Source organism: Pomacea canaliculata, linkage group LG3, assembly GCF_003073045.1.
Source record: "Pomacea canaliculata isolate SZHN2017 linkage group LG3, ASM307304v1, whole genome shotgun sequence".
NCBI lineage: Eukaryota > Metazoa > Mollusca > Gastropoda > Architaenioglossa > Ampullariidae > Pomacea > Pomacea canaliculata.
In genome coordinates, this window is record NC_037592.1 from 26496365 (window position 1) to 26522328 (window position 25964).

General features: G+C 35.2%; 1 protein-coding gene across 2 annotated transcripts; it reads right to left on the reverse strand.

The window, feature by feature from the left end:
• Positions 1 to 1481: 1481 nt before the first annotated feature.
• On the reverse strand, positions 1482 to 25029 carry LOC112558871 (tyrosine-protein kinase TXK-like). 2 transcript variants are annotated; one of them, XM_025229601.1, is made up of 19 exons: positions 24584 to 25029; positions 18166 to 18399; positions 17567 to 17665; positions 16454 to 16547; positions 15559 to 15705; positions 14708 to 14871; positions 13571 to 13635; positions 12994 to 13053; positions 12385 to 12519; positions 11013 to 11134; positions 10635 to 10703; positions 10118 to 10182; positions 7802 to 7905; positions 6680 to 6768; positions 6042 to 6240; positions 5217 to 5335; positions 4174 to 4334; positions 3842 to 3905; positions 1482 to 3401 (listed from the first exon to the last, which is right to left on the reverse strand). In XM_025229601.1, the coding sequence occupies exons 2-19, from the start codon at positions 18331 to 18333 to the stop codon at positions 3397 to 3399; spliced, it is 1929 nt and encodes a 642-aa protein (XP_025085386.1). In that variant the 5' UTR covers positions 18334 to 18399; positions 24584 to 25029; the 3' UTR covers positions 1482 to 3396. The 2 variants fall into 2 exon arrangements, with proteins under 2 accessions (XP_025085386.1, XP_025085385.1); XM_025229600.1 differs by having other exon boundaries at positions 1482 to 3905; positions 24584 to 25019.
• Positions 25030 to 25964: the final 935 nt, after the last annotated feature.

Sequence of the window (25964 nt, forward strand, 5' to 3'; positions counted from 1 at the left end):
TCTAGCAGTTTATGCGGTCATAAAAACTTAAAAAGCAAAAGGAACCAAAGTTTGAAGTCTTAAGTAATGATAGCAAACTGATTTGTGTGACCACCCTATGTTTTCCATACCTGGATCATTTCAGTTGCCATCAGAATGTACCCAACTAAACATAATGAGAGGTTGTTGTTAGGCACCAATTGGAGTGAATAATTTGAAGAATATGGTATCCCCATCCCTATTATGCTTTAGAAAATTCTCCCACTGCAAATTATGTGTAATGATAATGTGAGTCAGAATGCAGTCAGTCCATCAAGCACGACAAAACAGCACACACAGTAAAAATTTTTTCATGAGGCACAGCAAGTTTGACTGAACTTTACAAAACCACTGTCCTAGCAGATCCAGTCATAAACTACAACAGCACAGACAACATCAAAGAAAAAAAAAGAAAAGCATACCACAAGTCACTCATCACGGACTACTGTCCATGTACATGCAGCAAACACATCTGTTAGCAGTGACATCAATGATTAACTTTCCAATATCTTTTATATCATAATTCACAAAAATTTTCACAGAGAAAATCAGTCATACTTTGGATCGGTCATATCAGGAAATCTGAATGCCATGGTACAGGGTAAAGTTACTGAGAAAGGACACGACCAAATAATGTTACTCTTCTAACTGACAAGTAGGCAAAGCACTGGAATGATCTGAGAAAAGTAAATCCAGTAATAAAATTTCAATGATAAACTTATGTTAGTTAAGGGTATGACTATTTGTGACAATATTACAGAAGCTAGAGGACCTGGACTATGCAGATAACATTGGCCTCCTATCTCATCGGCAACAAGACGCACAAACCAAACTGATTAAGCTAGCAGAGAAGACTGGCTTAAAGGTCAACAGAAAAAATACCGAAGTGAAGAGAATCAACAATAAGCAGGAACTCCCAATCTAACCAAGAAGAGAACATCTTGGAAACAGACTGCTTCATGGATCTGGGGAGCATTGTCAACAAGGATGGTGGAGCAGACGATGACATCAAAAGCCGAATCAACAAGGCCAGGCATGCTTTCACAGCTTACGCCTCATCTGGAACTCCTGAGCATGATCCTTCCGCAGTAAGGACCACATCTTCAACACCAATGTGAAGGCAGTCCTACTGTATGGTTCTGAAACCTGGAGAGTGACAGACACCTTCAACAACAAGCCCCAGACCTTTACCAACCGATGCCTACGCCCTATTCTGGGAATAAGATGGCCTGAAAAGACCTCCAACAGCAGCCTGTGGAAAAGAACCAACCAGAATGTCACTAGCCAAGATATCAAAAAGTGCAAATGGAGCTGGATAGGACACACCCTGCGCAAACCAGCTGACACCATTGCCAAGCAGGCACTTGAGTGGAATCCTCAGGGGAAGAGGAGAGTTGGGAGACTAAAGCAGACTTGGAAAAGAACAGTAGAAAGCGAGGCAAAGGATGTCAGAACTACATGGGCCCAACTGAAGGGGGCTGCCCTAAAACCAGGTCCGCTGGCGAGACGTTGTAGGAGCCCTATGCTCCTCGAGGAGTAACGAAGACTAAAAAAAAAAAAAAATTTGTATTGATTTAAATTAGTTTAAAACTGCTTAGTGACAGCATAATTGTTCAGTTTTTAAAATTAAATTTTTTCTGAAGTATGTTTTTCTTCATGCAACATTGCCTGTTAAGTACAACCATAATTTAAAGCCAATGTTAACCAGTTCACTGTATGGGACATAAAAAACAAAAAGAACTGAAAGCTCTTCTCATAGGCATTAACAGCTCTAAGCCTGTCTACCACTTGAAATTAAGTAACAAAATAAATAATTATATATGTGCCTTGTCTGTTATCTGATACTATAAGTATTTACACTATTATCAAAGATATCCATTTTGAAAAACAAAGGGTAGAAAATATAATCTTTGTATAATGAAACAAGGTTTGGTTTATGGAACACTTATAGCATTGAAAAATGAGGCCATGCTTGGAGACACTGAGTAGGTGGGATGCTTTCACTACATTATGATGCAAAGCTATCTTAATCATGTGACTTGAATAGGTCAAAGCAAGGGAAAACAAAGATTCACACATAAAAAAGTAAATATGGCAACTCAAGAAAGTCTTTGCCTTCCTTAAAACCTTATTATATATTGCTCAAATTATTAAAAAAAAAAAAAAATAAATGCACCAGGTTCTACATCTTTGAAGCAAAATGAGCTTTTCAGTTAAGTTGGCTGGAAGACTAGTTAAAAATATGATCGGCATGTCAAATTTTGCAATTTTGGAAGACAAAATTCTCACTAAAACTTCTTTGGTCATATATATATATTTTCCCCTTGTTAATTTTTGTTAGTTGCATGGTCCTTTTCTCTCATTTATGGAGTTAAGGACTTGATCAAATTAGTTCTCATATTACAAAGAAAACAGATATAACTCCCTTTAAAAAAAAAAAAAAAAATAGTCACACTCCTAGGAAATCAAAACTGCAACTAAAAAATGGTGGTGATTTAAAGAAAACACATCAGAACATGATGGTTAGACAAATTCGTGAATTTGGATTGAATGCTGATGATTTTAAAAGATTTAAAGTACTTTTGAAAGTAAAATGTGAGAAAGAATGGAAAGACCTGGAATGCTTTCAAAATTAGATGCAGCAGTTAGTCTGACAGCAGTTGTCAATGGAATAAATGGAAAGTAACAAAAATTAAATAAAAGAAAATTTGAAAAATAAATTTACACAAAAGCTAGTGATGCAGAAGTAGTTAAATGCCCAAATTAAAGATGTACTTTAGCACTGTATACTCTGTGAGCATTAAACTCCTTTTCTATATTTATAAAAAAGACCAAGAATTTTGCTGTGGTACCAGTACTACCCCACCCTTACTCCACCCCCCCCCAAAAAAAAAAAACAAAGCCCCAAAATCATAAAAGCTAAAAACCCCCAAAACATGAGACAATTCTTCACCATCATTGAAGATGGAAAACTCCCAACAAAATGCCTAAAGTGACATCAGTCTGCAACACATTGTAACACTGCCTGTAATGTCACAATTTTAATATGTAATATTTTATGATCAGACTTAAATAATGATTATCTTGCATTTGGCATTCACAAATCCAAGAAATGACTGTAGCTGGTTGATCCTCATACTTCTTTTGTGAGGTCTTCTAAATCAAAACCAACATTTCAGCACAACATGTAAACTTAAAATGAATCTCAGTCTGATTTTTAAGACATGCAACAAATGGCATCCATGCTTCACTACACACAAACAGAAATGCGCAAAGATATGTGGTTGCCTTATGGGGATGAAAAAAAATGAAAAAAGAACTGCACCACTGTTCAGCAGAAGCAGCTCAGTCTTAAACATAGCTACCCTTATGCAGCACTCATGCTGGAAAAAGACAAAATTAGGCACTTAATAAATACATTGTGTACATCAACAAGATTTCAATTAAAACTTTAAAAAAAATCCTTCAAATAGTTTCTTACAGTCTTCTGTTATTGCAACATACTGAAAATATTACAATGTCTTTATTAAATACTTCCAAATACTGTGAAAAATCACATACTTCTCTGGGTCACGATCAAACACAAAGTACGGAAGACAGAGAAGGCTGCAGGTTCATTGTCTTTGCAGTTATAATAGTGATCGCAATAGCTGAAGTTTTCTCTGTGTGTGTATGTGTGTGGGTTATGTGTGAACACAAGAAAGAGAAGGCGTAAACCCAGTCATCTTCAGCAACAAGGTGGCACACAAACTTTGGTGGTATTGCAAAAACCATGAGAAAAACTCTTGAAAGCACCAATGCTACTCTATATGAGGATAGTCACCTTCCTTGTTGAGCTCTGAAAGTTGTTTTTGTAATTCAGCAAAGCTAGGTCTTATCTCTGGATCCTGCAGAACAAAACATAAAAGCATTAAAAATTAGATAAAGTAATGCTGATCATGCAAGACAGAAAAACCTTCAGAGTTAATGTTCTCCAGGTTTATTGATCAGGTCTGATCATTCGGGAGTGGATAGCTGGAACTGAGACAGCTAGTTGGGGTAATTTCATATAGTCATGTCTTCTGAGACAGTACAAAGAAGAAAGAGAAAAACATCATTTAATAATAGTGTAAAATATCCAACACAATAATAGATGAGCACATACAATGTTCTCACCTTATCCCAACATTTCATCATAATCTGGTAAATGATCATAGGTGCACTGGCAGGTTTGGCTAGTCGTTTGTTCTGAGTGACAACATATTCAACTACATCAATATTGCGCTTTTCTTTGTAAGGCATATCTCCACACGTGAACACCTCCCACATCAGTATCCCTGCACAACATATTTCAAAGCCTCTTTCAGGCATACATCAGAAATATTTTGCACATGCTAGCATATATGTGATTCTTTACAACTTTCAAGTGCCCTGATATGTTGACAGTCAAATTTATTATTTGCATAATTTAGATTACAGATGAAGTAAAAGTACTTAAAAATATCTAAAGGCCTGAAAAATTCTCACATTATGATTTATGATTATGATTTTTATGATTAACAATTAGAAAAAAAAGATGCTTAAACTGACAGTCTATTACAGCTCAGAAGATATGATGAAGACACATGAAACTGAAAAACAAAACCTGCACAATTTTAAACTACTGGACTCAGCCTGAAGTGTAAATCAAAGAAAAAAAAAAAAACTTTCTTAAAGTGCATGCATGAATCACATAAACCTAATATAATGTACCAAGTGTACAAATGCACCATTTACCTTGAAAACTAGCCAAAACAGCTGAAAAGAAGCACTATGCATGATCTTACATTTCACATTTATTTTGGAAAAAAGCCACGTACATTCAATTATGATAGTATACCCGAAACTTTAAGGGGTAAGGCAAAGAGCCTCTACTCCTACACCACAAAGTTTTAGCATTGTAGAAATAGTATCCAATTTCCTTCCAGTTTCATTATAATTTTTTGTATCTCTCTCTCTCACACACACACACACGTTCACAAACTCTCTCTCCAAAGCAAGATCCAGTGGAGAGTGGTATATAAAAGAATGTTGTAGTGAGACAGATATACTGTGTGCAAAAGCATGCTCATGGTTCAGATTTAAATACCATCGACTGTTTTCATCCGACTAGTTTGTTCCCTGAACTTTACTTTCTGAACACATCCCACATAAAGGCAATGATTAGATCCATCACTTACCGTATGCCCAGACATCAGACTTGCTGGAAAAACGAGTATACTGTAGTACTTCAGGAGGTGCCCACTTGACTGGAAATTTTGTGCCCGCAGAACTTTGGTACTCATCATCTAAAACATACCTAAACAAAGACAGCAGAAAAACTGAGTCATATGTGCAAATTTTGAAAGGCTTCTTTTTTCTGACCAAACCACCTTTTGCACATCATAAACATTAAATATGCTTTAGCAGTCGTCTTTATGACACATTCTGTGACCTGTGGTTATGGAGGATTAATCTGAAATTGACTGTGAAAGAATGTCAACTTGCTTAAGTCACTGTCATTCTTCAGCACTCCAGCAATTTAACCACGCCGACAGGACACGACTGGTACAGGATTCAGAACATAAATTCACCAGATCCGGTGAATGTATTATTTTGTAATCTTTGGGATGATCATCAATTCATGCAGACATCCATCCTATTTTGCAAGGTTCAATCGAAAGTTCAATATGTTCTAACAAACACATGTAAAATATTACAATAAAGATAGTAATTCAAAATTGCTGTCATTTTTTCTGAAACTGACATTGAACTATTAATGTTGTATGCTGCATGAATCCGTTTATTATGATATATTTGATGGCAAGAGCATGTATGAATAGATCCATAATCTGCAGTTACTATGTTTAACAAAAGGAAAAGTGCAAATTGGAGAAAAAAAATCTTTTCTAACTATATAAAAACCAAACATCCAGAATGATTCAATATTTTATTAGAAACAGAACTGAATAGTTGTTGTGCCCAAACATCTGGTTCAGTAACCATAAATGAACAAATGGATTTACCTTGCAAGACCAAAGTCAGCCACTTTGACCATAGTGTTGTCCCCAACAAGGCAGTTTCTAGCAGCCAGGTCACGATGAATGAACTTTCTACTTTCAAGATAGGTCATACCTTGACAAACCTGTACACACATGTCCAAGAGACGAGACACCTGTTGCATGAGCCGTGACCGATGTCGTTGAAGGTAGTTATTAAGAGCACCTGCACAACAAATTTAGGGACTAAAAATATGAACCATTTTGCACATACTTAAAAAGGAAAATAATCCATGAAAGCACAGGAAGAAGGCACAAGGAAGCCTCCGATCTCAAAGCAAGAAGGAAACCCCCCCGCCTCAAAAAGGCAACATCTATGACTGATGAGTAAAAAGAAGCCAATCAAGAGCTATACAGTATTTGCAGACACTAGTAGACGAACAAAACTGACAAATTAAGCAATAAAAATAAATAGTAATCGATAATAGTTGAAGTGAAGCCTGGTGAGTTGGAGGGGAGAGCAGGGAAATCACTTTCTAATGTGTTGTGCACTAAAGGATTCTAAGAAAAGATAAACTGCCAAATAAGTCTCAAAAATGCACATCTTATTTCTTTTTGAAAAAAGATGAGCAACAAATCACACCCAAAGTTCCTGAAGAACTCACCATTTCTCATAAGTTCAGTGACAATACACATGGGGCGACTCTTCAGCACCACCCCGTAAAGTTGCACCAAGTTTTTATGACTAAGCTGACTGTAACAAAAAGCCAAACATTGTTAAAAGCAGCCTAAAAGACTATCCAACTGCACAAGTCTATGAACCATGCATGTGTGGTTTCTAAGATAATTTTTGGTTGTATTTTGAAGGTAATTTCTTGCCAATGGAGGAGGCTTGAATCAAATCCTAAAAAATTTTCATTATTCTACCATTCACTAGGATTGCTGCACAAGAAACATGTACACACAAATATGAAAATGTGCATGCACTGAGATAATGTTAGCGACTTTACAATCTTGATATCAGTAAAAGACAATATTAGGTACCGGATCACATGCCTTCCCGCTGGTGGAAAGCGGGCAATCGCACAAAAATCGCTCGTTTTCAATTCGAAGTAATATTGAATTAAATGAGCAAAGACTGGCGGAAATGCCTATGCATTTTTAAATGAAATTTAACAGATCTAAAACACAATAAAAGACAACACAAAATATCCATCAACTTTGAAATGACTTTCCTTGAACCAAGAGACTCAAGTTTTTGTTTTGTTTTTCTTATATTTTCTTGTACTTTCATGCGAACACAAAAAACACTCATTTACCAAAAAATTTATTTTGTGTGCCTGTACCTAGTAGGATTCTGTATGCAACTTATATTTTTGCCCCAAGTTTATATCTTTGTAAGCACAACCACCATACCATATGGGAAAGAAAGATTAAGGGATTTAAGTGAATCATATAAGAACTAAAATACATGGTGTCTCCCTTTTCACAACCAAAGACCCACTTATGCCCTTGAGGTCTGGACTAATGTAGTCAATATGTATATGCATGCAGTCAGCTGTACATTGCCAGCACATGAGCACCAATATACCTATACACTTTACCTGTAATTACCTTTGCAGAGTAATAAAGTTCTATTGTATTGTAACTCCCAAATATATTTATGTTTTAGCAGCATGCAGATGAAAGACAATAACAAAGGGTTGCTACAATCTACTAGAGCAGAAGCAAACTGAAAGGGAATGGGGTCAATATTTTGTAAGGAGACTTTCACATTTTTGACTTACGTCATGGTCCTGGCCTCCTCTTTGAAGGCTTCTTCAGACATTGTGTGCTCCTTCATGCGCTTGACCGCAACCACTTGTCCACGAAAGCTGCCTTTGTGTACACTCTAAAGAAGACAAAATAAAAAAACCCCAAAACTTTGTTATCTTAGAAAGGAAACTTTTGATTCTGCAGAAAATGAAATTGCAGCTGAACATGTAAAGTGAGTCGTAAAAATGAATGCAGGTTATTTGTGCACTTACCTGAACACATGCATGGTGGCTCTTTTTCTGCTGTGTTTTGCCTTATTGTTTATCTAATTGCCTTTTTCTGATTAATATGTTCATCTAATAATAAAAAAATGTATAACTGTACTCAATTCTTCATAATAGCATATGTATTGATTCCTTACTTCTAAATGTTGTTCACAAATAAAATACAAATGAAATGGAACTCTTATGTTTTCTAAGGTAAAATAGCATTGAAAAATAAAGTACAATAACACCAAAGGCAACAGTTATAACAGATAAATTATTTTATAACAACTAATAGTAAGAGACAGAAAAAAAGTAAATGCATTAAGAACTAGTTTTTCAATTTAATAATAGTATATTCATCTATGCTATTTATGCATGAGGTGCACAGGTAGCTAAAAGAATAAACAAGAAAGCAACATTGAAAAGTTTTTGTATCTACTAGTACATTTAGTGCCAACTGTTTCAAAACTCTTTTAAAAAAACTAAGAATACCACAAAAACAACCAAACAGCCCCCCCCCCAAAAAAAAACAAAAAAAAAACAAAAAAAGACCCAAAACAACAACAAAGAAAACTAGAACAATTTTATACAAATACACATGTGAATATTTTAAAAGGTTGAGAAATAAGACCAAACCAAAAATGAATTTTAAAAAAGCTTTGAAAAGAATCTTTTTTCCCAAGATATAAAAGTAGCAGCCAGTCACTTCGTTACAGAAACAAGAAACATTTAAGATATTCCGAAAAAACTATGTTATTGTTTGAAATGACAGAAATGTTAAAATAAATATTAAAAACATTATTTGTAACATCCTACATATAAAATGTTCTGTTCCCACACTTGCACATCATCTTTTGAAAAAAAACAAACTATAGAGATTAATAAGATTTTCTTAAAGTTAAGAAAGGAAAAAAACACCTATCAACATTTTAAAAGTATTTTGTTGAATTACCGTAATCTGCTGAAACAAATGTTTGAGATAACATGACATTTTATAAGTTCCAAATTTTTTATGGAAGGGGAGGGGATACTGATTTTGCTATTTGTAAAATTTTGTTCTATGCACAACTGCTATGATAAATTTTTCATTTGTCTCAAACAATTAAAAAATGTATAAAAACAACAGTCAAAGAAAACTCTTTAGAACTGCTCCAGAAGTGTATTTACATAAGGCTCAGTGGATGCTGATGTGCATCACCTCTGCAGGTGCAGTTATTGCCTGTTTTAAAAGATGTGGGATGACATAACAATATAATTTTGAATGAAGTGTTCTAATATGATCCTACTTCAACAATATTATATATATGGAAAATAATCATGAACTCAAATAAAATTTTCTTGAGAAATCTCAACTCAAGGGCAGTAACTGTTCAGTCATAAGGCATGGATTACCCTATATTATGATGTTAATCCTGTCCTGATTTCTTTTAATTGCTTGATAATATTAATTACTATGATGCATGAATGTGCAGCTGGTGATGTTATCATCAGTTATCCAATGAGCAGATGAGTAACTGGTCTGTTATCATCATGCATTGCTTAGTATGTTGAGCTATGGTGGCTTAAAATTTCCACAAGGACTAATAAAGTATTGTCATTTGTTGTACTTACATAATATTAAATATACTTGGTTTATTTCTTGCTTGTTTTTATTTTAGAAGAATTAGAATTGCATCTAATGCTGCCTTCAGCCATGGATATAAGCTCTAGTTTAGTAGTTATTCACATATTCGAAACATTTAATTTTAAGTCTTTCCCCACACCCCAATCTTTAAGTATGAACGCAGTCTTCAGCATATTGCTGTACATTGTGAATGCAGTTTATTACGTTATGCAATAGTTGGCTCACAAATAGGCTAGTTAAAGAAGTGAAATGACAAAAGCAGCATGCATGCACACACATACCCACACATCTTTCAAAACATTTGCTCCTTTCTATGTTTCTCCTACTGGAGCATCCCTTGCAAAAAAACCACATAATCCTGTAGGATGGCCAGCTGATGGCAGCATTTCAGATTATTTTCTGTCTAAATTCATGAACACATAAAGCTTCTTTTCAAAATGTTGAAAAATAATACCTACCCCAAAGCAACCAGCCCCTAACTGTTCTCCTATTTCAAGATCTTTAGGATCAATCTCCCATTGACCTGAAACATTAAAATGAATGTGTTAAAAGCCACGAGACAGTTTTAAAGTTTTAAATTCTTTAGAGGCTTATTTATTGAAGAGACATAAAAGGTTGACACTTTAAAAAAAAGGAGGTTCGAAAGATTAGTCAATGCTGGTGATTGATTACAACAAAATAAGAAGACATCTTCAATAGTGTACATAAAATCTGCTGCTTCTGTGCACTCGATACAGAAAACTTTTGGGTGGGTGAGTTTCTAGTGCCATTCTAATAACAAAATTTTGCATGCATATATGATAACTTTTAATGCATTTGTGCATTTACATTTATGGGCTACAAAGCAGGTGCTCGATTCTCTTGCTGATATAAACTGAGTTAGGGTTAACAAAGGGTTAACCGTTCTGTCTCTTTAGGATCCACCATCCAAGTTTAGTAAAGTAACTTGTTTGCTAACCAATTTAAAAAACTCACTATGTCCAAAACCTGCTGTTGTGGGTTTACTGGTTCTCTGTGGGGGTTCCCTTAGCCTTGTTACTAACCCTGTCATGGAAGATGAAAACCAAAGCAACTCTTCATTATAAAACAACTCTCAGATCAGTAGACTTCTGAAAGTAAACCTTATCATTTACCACCAATACACACAAAACAAAACACTTAAAATTAACACAATTTTAACCTCTGATTTAGAATGGTTATGTTGCTAAGATATAGTATCAGAATCAATCTAAAATCCATAATTCTTAGCTCTTTAAACGGCTCTTTATTTTTAGTATTTCATATTCACTGAAAATGAATCCCTGAAGACTCATCAATATTCAAATGCTGCCATTTGTAATTAATGAATTTTACCTCCAGCATTAAACTTGTGATAATTTATTACATCAGGGATGCTTTCAAAGACATGGTTCTCTGCGATGTAGAAGAAACCTTGAGCATTTTTTTTAATATGGTAGTGACGCACTGGTAAGCCACTGCCAGAATATGAAAGACATACAAATTAACAGCTTTAGAAAAATTTTGTGAATTTAAGATGTCATATGTATAAACATAAACTTGTCAAATCACACACCATAGGAGTTAGTCCACAAATGAGCTAAAGACTTTACTTCTAAGCATGCCGAATTTTTAGTTGCTGTTAATGTTAAGAGGTGACCTTAACACCTTCCACCTAAAGGCGATTTCACAGTGAGGGATGAGACAATAGTTTGCTCAAAATATCTTCCTCTGTCCTATTGACTTAAGCATTCAATGTTCTTTAGTCATTATTTAATATTCTCTAGTCTCCATCCATCTTAAGAGAATAAGAATACCAGAGCGAAGGACCCAACTATTGAGAGTTTTTTAAACTTAAATGGGAATACGTCTACCTGGGGCCATATTCATGAAGATGTTGTTGAGGAATAAAATAGGGAAATCAAGGGCACACTTCTTGTCTCTGTAATTATATTACACTGTCCAGACCCTGCAGATACTGCTTTGTGTTACTTTATCCCAGGAAATCTTTACCGCTGCTTTTACCTACGATCCCTGGGTTCAAACAATATCTAGATACTTTGGGTGATATTTTATAATTATAGAAACAACATATGACTATTGTGACAAAGACATCATAAATTCAAAATGTAAAGCAGAAGACTGTGCAACACTTATATCTGCATGGTACTGAACTCACCTCACTCTTCATAGCATGATCATGTTGTTTAGTCTTTTAGATGGATAGAGCAGAATGCTTAGACTACTGCAGCATTGGAAACTGAAGCTGTTATATGAACTTGCTGAAGTTTGATATATGCATATTTAATGAAGAAGAATGCAGAACTCTACAGTCACCACTAAATACAAGCCAAACGTATCTCCAATAAAGGTTAAAAAGTTAGGTAAACTATGTACTCAACTATGTACCATGCTCATCATTTTTCTGCACAAGACTCCGAATGAAAATAATCTGTGGCAAATCTAAAAAAAACTTTGCATTTGTGCTCAGTTTAAGGCAGAAGTGATGCTACTTTGAATTCAACCACCAGATGGTGTGGATACAAAAGAGACTGCCTGAAAAGCTGCTGACAGCTGCAATGACTAATGTGATGCTTTTATGTAACAAGACTTCATAATAACAATAGTTTTTTAAAATGCATTTCCTCACGTTACAGTAAGTGCAATGTACTTTTCAACACCACACATACACTCATATCTTTTAAAAAAAAAACCACCAACATATTACCTTTCTCGAGTATAAAGAGACAATGAGTATGAGCCTGGAGTACTGATGGAGTCTCGAACAAGAAAGCATCCCTCATGGGAATTCTCCTTCAGTATACTCTCTGCCTGGTTTCTGGACAGGTCCTTGTAATACCAGCTAAAAGACAAGAATATCATGATATCCCTAATTAGTATAAAAGCATGAGAAGATAAAAATGCGCACATATGTAGGTAACTAACACCTGACAGCAAGTTTGATTTTGTTTACAAATCTGCAGGCATATTATTTCAAACTCCAAACAACCAAACAATTTGTCCTTCTCACTGTTATGTATGGTCATTTTCAACCTATAGTAGTAGCTTGAATACAGCAGTATGCTCTGTCTGTGTGGTTCTGTAAAGACCTCATCTATGATGTATGAAAAGAAAATTGAATTGTCAGTAATGTCAGGATCATACTTTAAGCCATAAATAATAATAGCAGCTCAGCTGCTATTTACTATGGATTTTCTTCCTGGTAAGAAACTTTTCATTTAATTTTACTTGCATTTCAGACTGCAAATGAATAACTTTTAAATGATTAAAAACTGCTGTAAATGTCGTCCACTTAAAGATTATTATACACACTCACTCGTATATTTCTAGGTCAAACTTTTTCTTCACATAATTTGATGGTATATACCCCTGCTTCCTGCAATGACAATGCAAGAAAAACTGTTTTATGATGACTATCATGCAAGAAACATTATAACAGTATTTTCTTAATAACAAGTCTTGACTTATGTACATAATATGATAATAATAAATGAAGATTTATATAGCAAATATAACACTCCTATGGATCATTCTGTTAGTGTTTACAACAGGAATGAGACATGGACAACGTGGACAGCATACGAGTGATAAACAACAATACTGATGACAAAGACAAGTGTAGAAAACACACAGAGGCATTGAGTAACAACTGAGAAAATCATGATTCTGTAGCAGATGACGAGTAGGAAAAGGGGAAGGGTGAAAAAGACCCACCCATCAATATACGTATCTTTATAAAAAAAATTATTACAGTGTAAAGTATTTTATATAAAAAAACAGACTGCTTAATGCAAAATGAACACATGCATGCACAGACGCTCTCTCTTTTGCATGAATAAAGCATGTAAAGAAAATCCAAAAATAAAAGGATAAAAAAATATTTGGTGTTTTACCCTTTCTTATTCTTGGCTAACCACCAATGTTCTCGGGAATTGTCCAGGATTTCATACTCCTCTCCCTGCAATGGTGATGCACATTAACATGGCTTGTCACTGTTGTGCTCATATTTGTAACAAGTAAAATTTTAAGAATTCTCTATGTTTTGCCTGTCTAACTTGGGCTCACATCTTATACCCATAAACACATACCATTCACATTAAAAAATCACTGAGAACATTCGAAGACATTTTAAATAAAGAGACTTTTAATTTTCAAGCAATACAACACACAAAAGGCCAAGTATGAGTTATATGAATAAGTTCTGCAGCCCAGCTGCAGTGAAGATTTTTAAAATAACTTGGCCAAAAGACTGAAAAGTATAGTTTGCAAAGTTTTTCAACTTTCTTATTCTGACAAAATTAAACAAATGAGACAGATAACTATATCAACTATTTATATATTTTTTTTTCATTTTTAGACTGGGTCATGATCTGGCATAGTATGTGTATCACTGTGAATTATCCTGTACCATTGTTGGGTTTAGTTTGCTTGGTTGTGTCTATCTTAGCCTTTATCTTTCCCAAGATTACTCAGAAGGCAGCGGGATGGTGTACTCCTGGTTGGGAACACATGGCAATAGTCCCTTGCTGGTGCTTCCTCGGGGAAGTTTTCTACTAAAAATATAGCGCTGTGGCCAGTACTTTCACCTGGGTGTTGTGTTGCCACCCCGTTTTCTATCAGGGTTGTTTCCCTTAGCCTGTGGCTTCACGTTTTCCCTTGGCGACAGTAGAGTTGTCGTGGAACGAGACTACATGTATGCTACTCACTCTCCCTTAGGGCCATGGACAGGTCCTAAGGTGCTCTAAATGTCTTTATTATAATATCGTAATTATAACTCACAATCTGGCTCATGTGAACAACTGTTATGACTTTCAAGGTAATGTGACTTCATGTTAATAATAGATGAGTACATCAATGGGAATTCTCCATGGATTATGATGACGAAGTTGTCAAGGAAAAATTCACTCAAACAACAAAGACAAACAATAATATGGCTTAGTAAAGTACACAAAGAAAATAAAGTTTCATTAAAAAATAAAGCATTAACAAACCCCACAGTTATCACAGTTGGGAAGATAGTAATAGAATACCTTGCAAAGTTCTAGATCTCCTTCTTCCACAGGATCATAGTCATAGATTGCAATGTATGTGGGAGTTTTGCCTGGTATTGCAGGGGTAGGTCTGACTGGAGGTGGAGGAGGGCAGATAGTTCCAGGAGTTGAGAAGGAGGGTATTGAAATTCCTGCAGAATTGTCTGTTCATATACAAAAGGCACTCAAAGTAATAGATCATTTTTGTCACAGAGGTTCTGCCAACTGCTGCTTCCTATGCAAGAAGCAAGTTAACTTCAAAAAACAACAACTAGTTCTGTTCTTTCCCTTAGCAATCCAAATGAATATTAAAATACTGGCTATTTGTTGTGAGAAATGTTCAAGATTTTAGCAGAAAATACAGTCTCAGCTTATACGCCACAACCATCTATCCAACACACTTCTGACAAGAGGATGTGATGGAAGCAAAATGGGGCTATGGAGTTTTACTGCAATTTATAAATCTATGTAAGATAGAGTGTGTGAGTGTGTGAAAATATAATTATTGAGTCAACAATCAATACTCTTTGCTGTTCCCAAATATTGGGTTTTTAAATAAGAGTTGCACTTTTTGTGTAGATGATCAGTACATATGCTCGTCAGCAAGAATGAAGCAAACTTCTAGTTAGACTATGAGCATCTATCTAAAGCAGTGTTATTTCAGAAAACCTTTTACTGAAATGATTTTAGTTTCTTATCAGGTACAAGTCACAATGCCTCTTATTCTCCTAATACATACATGCTCATATTATGTTTGTATATGGGTAAACCACAACATGTAAGTAAAATTAAATTTAGCTAAATAACAGAAGAAACAAACTGACTCTTAAAATAAACCCCACTAAACTCACTTGATGCAGCACTCCTTTCTGGCGTGGAAAGAACGCATCCCACAGCATTTCTGTCCATCTGATCACAGCAATTGAATTTACCCATTGACTTTGTCCACACTCCTCTGTGGTATTTGTTGAGAAAGTTTGCACCTCTGTTGGCAGCTTCTATTCAAAAGACAAATAAAAAAACAGATACCTGCAGATTTCAGTATGTTTTCAAGAATTTCTAAAATTGTTGGCTTATTTATGTTGTATTTACACATGTAAATGACAGAACTGTGTAAATAACAATGTAAAAATACATTAAGTGTGTGGGACAAACACTTTCAAAGCATCAACAAAAACTATTATGTTGGTATTAAAATCAAGTTGTTAAAACACTTCACACTGTACTCTGAAAAGATGTGTAGTTTGTAATGTTTGTATAAACAGTATGGGCCAATAAAAATCAAATGTCAAAGCCCAGAAGGATTAGGAGTGATTACTGGAAATGAATTATTTTACAATGTAAAGACTTCAATTTCATCATTCTGTCTGTAAAATAGAACCTATATGTCATTTTAAGAATGTCATTTATAATAATATAATTTGTAGGCCACATTTCCACATGTGGAGGTGAGCTCAATGTGCTGTACATGAAAGACTGCAAACAAACTGACAGTCAACAATACAAGAAATACAAGAGTCATCAAATAGATATCGCATGAACAAAGTGCATGGGTGAAGACAAAAAACCAAAAGGTGAGTCAAGTAGTACTCTTGATTATGAAAGATAATCCTTTCTTGCCTTTAATAGCAATAATAACAGCTTATTCACATTGCTACTTGGGAAATAAATTAAATTTGAAGATGCAATTGGGAAAATGCAGAGATGTATGTATGATTATGCAAAATAAAAATAATGTTTGCACACCATTTCTTATGGCCTCCACCCACTCAGTTCGCTCTTCCTCAGTGCTGGCCACCATGTACAGTGTAAAAAAGTCTGACGATTCCTTGTACACAACCTGAAAAATCCAGCAGGCAACAAGAAGACAATAATGAAAAGTCAAAGTCCTATGAAAAAATTAAGGGTCATGGAAACATCAGTAAAAAATCACATCAAGTAGAAAACTAAATAATATGAAATATCAGAGAAGGCTGGAGAAGCGATTTCCATTTCCACTAACTGAGAGTGAAGACAAATGAGCAATTAAAAAAAAAATATTAACAAGATAGACAATTCTCTACTCATACAGTCAGTAGATACATAAAAAAACAGAAGAGGAAAGTTAACTGAAGTCTCTAAAGAAGAAAGACAGCAGTAAAATTCATGTCAGTAAACGAATGCAGGATCAGGCTCCTTATCAAAAAGATTTTCATGATTCTGACTGTGCTAGAACTAGATGATTAGAACACTACTCTACATTTACAAGGGCTACATAAGGAGCGCACAAAAACCCAAACATTTTAAATTCAGATGTACATTGTAAATACCAAAAAGAACCTATGTGCATTCACACTCACATAAACACCAAAACATCCATTCATTTCCTACCTACTCAAACCCACACACACATGCATGTGCAATTGCACATACACACATGTGTGCATTCCTCATGCACACACACACACTCATACCCACACCAGCCCTCTATACACACCAAACACACAAACACACATGCATGCACCTCTCACAACTAAACTCTCCTCCACACACTCACATCCAGTTCACACACACAAATGCAACACATTTCAATCACTGCCTGCAATCATTGAAATAATCAGAAATGAGAGGAAAATGATAATAACTGATTAGAAAAGAAGAAGAGGGGTGGGTTTTGATGTTTTATGATGAACCAACAACTATCAGAGCTGTAGGCTCAGGGTTAGGATTAGAAGAAAATTAGAAGAGATGAAGAAAGTGATGTGTTGTCAAGGATAGGAAGGGAAGAAAAGACAGAGACAGAAATCTTGTCGCATGAACATCATGATGAATAAATTTCACCCTTAAATGTCACATCACAAAAGTAAAACAGCTGCAAACCTGAAATGCATTTTTCTTGTTCTCTAACATAAAGTCCTCCACAAACTCCACCACCATGGCAGTCATCAGAAGAATCTCCCCTTTTTTCTTTCCATGTCTCTGCATCACCAAGACAGATATTTCTGGCTATTAGCTTTCGGGCATCCTATTATATCTACATTATATTAAAGCAAAAGTCTGGTATTCAAATAGCATGTAAAATCTAAGAAGAAACTAGTGGTTTAAAATGACAAAATTAAAAGTTTTAGCTTTCTTAAAGTTAAATATTGACATTGTCAGACAACATACTAGGATTCACATCATTTTAAATAAAATTGAGACTGTCTTTATTTTCCACAATTTTCCACTATGGCAAAAAGTCTGGAATTCAAATAATATCTAGGATGTAAGAAAAAAATAATGGTTTTATCTGACAAAATAAAGACTAAGTTTTGAAAAATCTTGATATTTCTTTGTCAGAAAAGCTAGAACTTACCCAATTTTAAACACAGCAAATTCACAAAACACACACACACAAAACCTCTCTTTCACTTTCTTTTTTTTTTTTTTTACAGCCGTCACCTAATTCATTGATGAGAGATGATATGAAATAAACTCACATCACTGTTCCCATCATAATATTTCAAGTGGTCCTTTGTGAGCACAAAGTACCGACGCTTGTAGTTCTCTGCTGTAAACCGGCCTTTATTCTGGGAACGTTTCTGCAACGAGCCTTGTTTCACAATGTTTGCTGCCGACATCCGGCTGCTTGACTTTAATAACGGCATCAGAACATGTCTATTTGCTCCCCATTACACTGAATGAATCTGTTCACCACTGGACGAGCAGCGGCCCTGGAAAAGTAATTATGGTAAGCTAGGAAGTACAGATTAGGATGAAAACAATGATATCCATTGAAAATTGTCGAATATATCACATAAATTTAACACTACAGCAAAACTAGGCAAATTCTAGTTCTACGTGATATGTGTGCAAGTGTGCACAGCAGATGAGTACCTTGACATTGGGTGCACGAAGGAATTGCAATAAGCATTTGCCACGTCAGTATTTTTTAAAAAAAACACTCTGTAGCTTTAATATACATAAGACAATATAAAGAAACCATACGTTAAGCAGAAAAACTGTACAACCGAACTAGCAGACTATCATTGATTAGCAAGGGGAAGTAAATGGCAAATCAGAAAATGGATTTAATAAATTGATCTGTTTATTTGCCTTTTCCTACCACTGAAGGCGGGCTTTTAAGTGCATTAATACCCAGACATCCACAAATGTGTATAAGCACATACAATGTTTTAGCTTGGTCCTTGTTAATCCTCGAGGAGCACAGGCCGAAACAAAGCACACACAATGAGAGCTCCTTTATGAGCACATGTATTATTGTTATAAGCAGACATCAAATGCACCTTACTATCATTGATACACATACAGAGGGGGAAACCAGATTATCCCAAGAAAACCGATCCAAACCCAGAACACCTGATTCTTGCTGTCATAGTGATAGACACTTTAGCCACTGCCCCAACAATTGCCCAGAATGCTAAAGCCAAATACAATAAGCCACATTTCACAAGCCAGCACACAAAACAGAATTAGCTGACGACACCAAGAGAAAGAGGTGGGGGAAGGCTTAGTTGAAAATGTGCCAAGATATGTATCCTTGCATGGCTAAATCTGGTAAATTTTTAAGGTGTATGTGCACATGCATTGGCATGAATAAGTATGAATATCAACTTGCGGATGTGAAGGATTACAGATCTATGTGCATACATTAAGTCAAGTCTTCTTTGTACTTAAAAAAAAATTCTTACAAAATTGTATCTAAGGACCTGTTGCAAGTTGTCTATGGTGCATAACTTGGTGCAATCATTACATGCACTCTTAAACTATCCCATCCAAAATGTGTGGCTAACTCTCTACATCTAGTGCAACTAATGAGTACTCAAGAAAAATTTTTTACTTACGGATATTATAAGAAGGAAACAGAAGGCTCTAATAATACTGAATATTCTTCTTTTACTCCTTTAAAAGTTGAGATCTAGTAGACCTTACAAATCTTCATATATGTCCAATCATGAAAAAAAAATCCAATGATTGGGATTAAAGAAGATAAATGAATCTGTGAAAAGTGATTGGGATTAAAAAAAGTACAACACTTTTCACAAAAGTGTTGTTTCAAGATTAAGGGGATTATTTTAAGACATTGGTGCCAATGTGCTGCATAATAATAACAATAAAAAAAATCTCCACAGCTCTCTCTCTCTTATGCATATGTGCACTCATATGGACACACACACAGGCACAGGAAATAAATTGCAGTTATATCAATCTTAAGATCCTGTTTAGTTCAAGACGTGTATTGCACCCACAAACGACCTCACATGCCTTGTACATGGCACTGTGATATTATTTATAAAATAACATAAAAAACTAAGCATAAATATACACATAAGATGGGAAGGATTACCTAATAACAAGTTGAAGAGAAGATCCAGTTAAAGCTGTAAGATGCAAGATATGGAAAGAAAGCAGCCCTGGAATACAGGCTACAAAAAGTTGATCATTTCAAGGGACAACAGAAAAAAGTCTAAATGCCATCAAGGAGGGTAAGCTACTAAAACGCATCATGGTAATAAGTGTGGGTAAACTTAGCATCACCACCAAGAAGACAAAAGTTGGCACTGTATGTGCTTTTAAATAAAATGAACACTTTAGATGGAAGTAGTTATTGAATCCCCAAACCCTTTACAGGCTCTTTGGGGACTGAGGTGTTAGAGACCTTATTTTTGTTTTTTTTTTATTTGGGGGAGGGGGGAGTGTCTTTGAGAGCAATGCCCATCTTCCCTCACTATCTAATCTTCCAAATCCCTTGGTGGAGTCAGCTACCCGTTCTCAAAGGCTGGGTCAGCTCTGGGAAGTTTGCTGCATCACACTGGTGTTGAACAGTGTGCCTCCCAGTTGAGACATCGGTGCTCTAACCACTCAACTATCCACTTTATACTAATTTCCAAGGGACTGGACACAGCATATCTTATTTTCATAAAAAAAAGACCAAAGAAGGATGGCTGAACTGAAATTTTATATAATCTCTGACTTGGGACTCAAGACATATAAAAATCCAGTATATATATATTATTTATATGGCCTTTCTTGACTTTTTGCACTATCAAATTAGTGTTTCCTAAAAAAACTGGATTCTGCATAGGTTGGAAAATTATTTGGCTATTATTTGGACATGAACTAAAATAGTATTTTGTAGACACCTAGATTATAACTGCAATATAACAGATGGGCAAGCAGTTTTCTATTTCACATTCCTATGCATTGTAGAGACCTATAAAAAAAAAATTAAAAATTGAACTGTTCTGTACAAAGCATTTATAAGCATATAAAATAGCTAAGAAACACAGCCATTTCCCTGCTTCTCCATTCCCCCACCCTCCCTGCAGAAAACACAAAGAAAACACCACTGCCCACACCACCACCAGCACCAAAAATCTATCCCTCAGATTGTACTGTAGCTGAAAGGTTTTTCTGAAAGCTCAAACAGATTACAGTTTTGCTGTCGCACTCTTAGTCCTCAGCTAGCCCAGACACACTCTTCCACACGTGATCTGAAAATTTGTGTCCAGGCTCACACATAATAAATGAATATCTACACGCTTCAACAATTTCTGTCCAAATCAGCTTGGTTCACAAGCAATTGGGGCATAATTTACAAGGCAGGTCATAGAAAAAACTTTTTTTTAAAAAAAACCCCAAAAGATCTAGTTTTATTTACTTTTACATAAACAACACTGAAGGTGTTACAGAAAAAAATCAATAGCGCATATGCCATCATCATCATCATCAAGCAGAAAAAGCATGTGATCAGCTAAAGTTGTACTGGAATTACTTGCAACTCACATCGTGTTTACTTGAACATGTATAAACATAACTTGAACATGTATAAACATTGCACTGCACAATCTGGGTCTGTCAACACTGCAGTCATGTCTAACAACAGCAGGCCTGTCTGGCATTAGCTAGATTCCATCTAGCAGACCTAATTCTATACAACAGCTTGGTGCCTATGTGGTGTTCTTTGGCACATGTTGCCAAAAACAGGAGTGATTCATAGAGCACTCAGTGAGGATGGGGTGGGGGAGTAGAGGGGGCTGTTTGTCATACTTTTACTGGCAGTTTTGTACCCATTTGAGTATGGCTTGCATGAGAGATGAAATAGAGACAAAACAGAGTGTGTGTGTGAGACAGAGAGAGACAGAGAGAGAGGAAAACCCTTTTAAAAGCTCTTTAAAAAAATCTGATGCTGTTGAGGTTTTTTGTTCATGAATGCTCATGTGCATAGAACGTGAGAGAAAAACATGTATAAATACATAGATACATATATATATGTGTGTGTGTGGTACAGTGTAGATGTAACTGGATTATTAGGTGTATATATAATGAACGCTAATAAATGAAAAGAATATAAACAATTACTCACTTTGATAATTGAATAACCATATAATACTGTAATACCAAGAAAAATCTCATAAAAAACTTAATCTTTTCCTTTTTAGATGATGCAGTCTTGAGACGAGGGATGGGGACATGTGATGGGGAACTATAAACAAAATTTGATGGTGTTTTAAGTACAAATGTTATATACAATAAAGAAAAAATATGGCACAATACATATACACTCCATTATACCTTATAATGATAATAAATGCATGATTTGTATAGCTCCTACACTCATAGAGAACACACTCTTGGTGCTTGAGACAAGAACAAGATATGGACAACACGAAGAAAAGAATGATAAACAACAGTACTGATGACCATCTCTACATCATTTTAAACTTTGTCTAATCAAATGAATAAATTTCTTTTTGTTATAAGGCCAGTGCAGCAACTAAAAATCCTTGACAGGACAAGTCATAAAAGACGAGCAGAAATTGGTTGCCCACTTCTGTTTGTTTGTTTTTTGTTTGTTTGTTGTTGTTTTTTTTTGGGGGGGGGGTAGTCTTTTTAGTTAATGTCATAAATTTTGTTTGAGATCAGTAATCAGGAATGCAGTAATAAGGAAAACATTTACATCAACTGCTTCTTTATTTGATATTTTACTTCTCACATCAAAACAATGCAACTAAAATTTTTATAATCAATTGAACACCATTTAATAACAAATTTAATTTAATAAAAATTCATTAAGCTGCCAGGATTAGTAACCCTGTGGGGCTTGGATGATGAGAGATAAAAAAGATAGCAAGTAAAGTAAATATTACACTTACTTTGTGCATAGTAGATAACACTGATTATTATTTTTGTGGGAAAGGTGTGTGGGGGAAAGTATGTGCAAATTAAATAAAATTACATTCTGTACATTCAGATAAAAACAATATTCTTTTTTAATCCGCAATAAATTTTGGCTAGTTTCAGGGAAGGTCAAAGCAACCACTGTTGTGGCTTACATTACAAAATCACAGGAAAGTGTCTGGTGTGTTTTAGACTTAACAGGCATCCTATCAACTCTACAAACCAAATTTTAAAAAAAGACAGCTCAGAGAAATCTGTTTCCTTTATCCTCCTGCTGCTGTTACACAACATAGAGTGAAATTTTGGATTACACTTGCATGTTTTTTTCACATTTTAGACTTATTGATAATTCTGAAGTTTAAAAGTAGCTTTAAATGAACATAAATAGAAAGGCTTAATCTTCATTCGCCTAGCCTAAATCAAAAGTTGGATCATTCATCAAAAAGCTATTACAAATGTCTTTAATGTTGTAATACAATGTAATACATCTTTATTGTCTATTTCTTTTTACAGCAGCTATAGAATTTTTTCTTTCTTTGGAGCTCACAAGAAATAAACTAAACAACATACAGTCACATCACACACACCCATACAATTACAACACTCAATAATGTAATATCTTGCATTAGGGTGTACTAGGCCATATGGGTTTACTTTCATGTAATGTATGTTATTTTGATATAAGGAGTTCCGTGTTCGGAATAATTTTAGTTATGTTCATTATCTCTTTCTGTGAAACTGTTTCTTTCTTATATGCAGTAGTGCACATACAAATATCCATGTACATATCAACATACATATACAAAGAGATAGAACTACACTGAGCCACACACTATAGCTGTTGGTGGCACAGTGGCTAAAGTGCATGTCACCATGACAGCAAGAAACAGGTCCACCATACCTCTCTCTGGATGAAACACCCGTATACAGGGCTGATTAAGTGGTTTTCTCTGGTTTCCTCCATCCTCTGTGTGTGTGGTTTGTTTTTTTTTCATGTATTTTATGCCTATCCTGAAAAGGTGTGTGCCTATGCGCTGGTATGTAAAGCACTGATCAAGACTATAAATGCTTGCTGTAACTAATAATACCCTAGTGTATAAATTGATCACAACTGTTTATCTTAAATTATTTGTATTAATTTGCGAAAAATGTAAACAAATCAATATTACAATTTTTAATAGAAGTACTGAGTAAAGCACGCCACTACAACTTCCACTCTATCACAATAGAAAGTTTTGCATCCGACAAGATACAGCAAAGATTTATCGGTATTTAAGAGTAAGGAAATAAAGTGGAAAGCTGTTTTATGATCAGAAATGGGAAATGTATCACAGAAGACGATCACACATAATGTAAACGAGCAGAGTTAAAAGTTTCAAAAGAACTGGACCACAACAAAATACGGACACTGATCTAATGCTATGCATACTTTCCCCGAAAACCAAAAAAAGAAGTAATTTTTCTACAGTCTCCGACATTAAGATGTTACTCATTCTTCCTCACCTTATTTTTAATGATTATGAGGTATTAGATTTTCAATTATATATATATTTTTTAACAGGAGACATGGCACTGTTAAAAATATTTTCTAACTTTATGCTTGCTTCGCACTTACACTAGACATGTGAGCCATACAATGATTGCTTTTCAGAAGTCTTGACATGCAGAGACCAAATGAGTCAACACCTAATTATCATTAAATTATTCCATACTCACCAACATAAATCAAAGCTATCCGTGAGCCATCCGACAAAAGTTCAGAAAAATTGATCCAACACTCTGTGACTAACCAGGAAGTTGTTACTCTGTCGAAACGGACAACTTCCTGCATGCGATTAGTCTTGATTAGCCTTGCCAGCACACACAAACGCTGCGTTTGAGACGCGGAAGGTGCCGGTCATTTTTTTCGTACCCAAGAACAAGAAATGCTAGAGTTAATCACATAATGCTTTTTTCTTTCTCAGCTGATTACATATAAAATAGAGGTCTGAGTCTCCACAAAAAGCTTTCGTCTGTTACAAATTCCAGGCATCTCATTCATTTTTTTTTTTTTTTTTAAGGAGCCTGTCCACAAACTTGTAATACACATCCATGCACTGTCGACTAGATCAGTGGTTCTCAAAGTGTGGTCCACGGGCATAAGTCAGGTGGTCCGCGGCTGACAGTCCTCATATGTTAGCAAAGTGATGTTTAAAATGATGCATTCCTTGCATTAACATTTCAATTACAAAGAACGAGGTACGTAGTTTTATGTCAACTTATTACTATACTACTGTCACAAAAGTACATTTAGTTTTGAATTTGTAATGAAACAAATGCTGCAATTTAAATTTGAAATTCACAGCACAGAGTGGTTTTTAGACCTTGGTGGTACGCCATATATTTTAAGTGGTCCGCGGTCCGAAATACTTTGAGAACCACTGAACTAGATATCGTACCCATCGAAGTACTTTAAACTGTTCCAGTTCACGTCATAAAGTGTAACTTCCAATTCGTTAGATGTAGTAGGAAGCTAGTGTGAAGGTTTAAAACCTTTTGATATATATATATCTTTTACATGGGTGATACTACTGGGATGATCATATGCCAGTTTGCCATTTTTTCCTTTTTTGAAGTTGTCATGCGAGAAGAGATTTACTAAACTACTACTATAGTAAAACACAAAATAGACGCAGAGAAATATGTAGAAACTCAGAGAAAAGGATAGAGCCTATATGTGGATTCTATTGACCCCACAAAAAAATTGCGTGCAATTGTAGCATATATAAGGCATGAAGCGAACAGCAAAAAACATGGAGTGCACGTGCAGACCCACCCATTGTGAACACAATAGCTTTAGTCTTGAGGGTGGGCGGGGTGTTACTGCTGGTGTCAGCTCAAGCTCAAATTCTTGTTAAAATGATTTGTTTAAAAGAAATTGTTTGATATTTATGCTGACAGCTAATGAATAAAAAAATGCTTTGATTCCGTGTTATTGTCTGTTTATTGGCACAGTGTTTAACTACGGACAAGTTTATAGTTTAGCTATACAACTGGTCTTTCCATTGTTTTGAGTAATATATAGTGCCAACTGTAAAAATGGCAAAAGAAAAACTTG

What these genes read in the sequence shown, in the direction of transcription:
- LOC112558871 (XM_025229600.1), bottom strand. Translation starts at nt 18,333, where the DNA reads ATGCCGTTATTAAAGTCAAGCAGCCGGATGTCGGCAGCAAACATTGTG. An exon ending in AACAGCAGGTTTTGGACATA is followed by an intron (nt 10,183 to 10,634) that starts GTGAGTTTTTTA and finishes TTAATGTTTCAG; the next exon opens with GTCAATGGGAGATTGATCCT. An exon ending in GAGGAGGCCAGGACCATGAC is followed by an intron (nt 6,769 to 7,801) that starts GTAAGTCAAAAA and finishes TTTTTGTTACAG; the next exon opens with TCAGCTTAGTCATAAAAACT.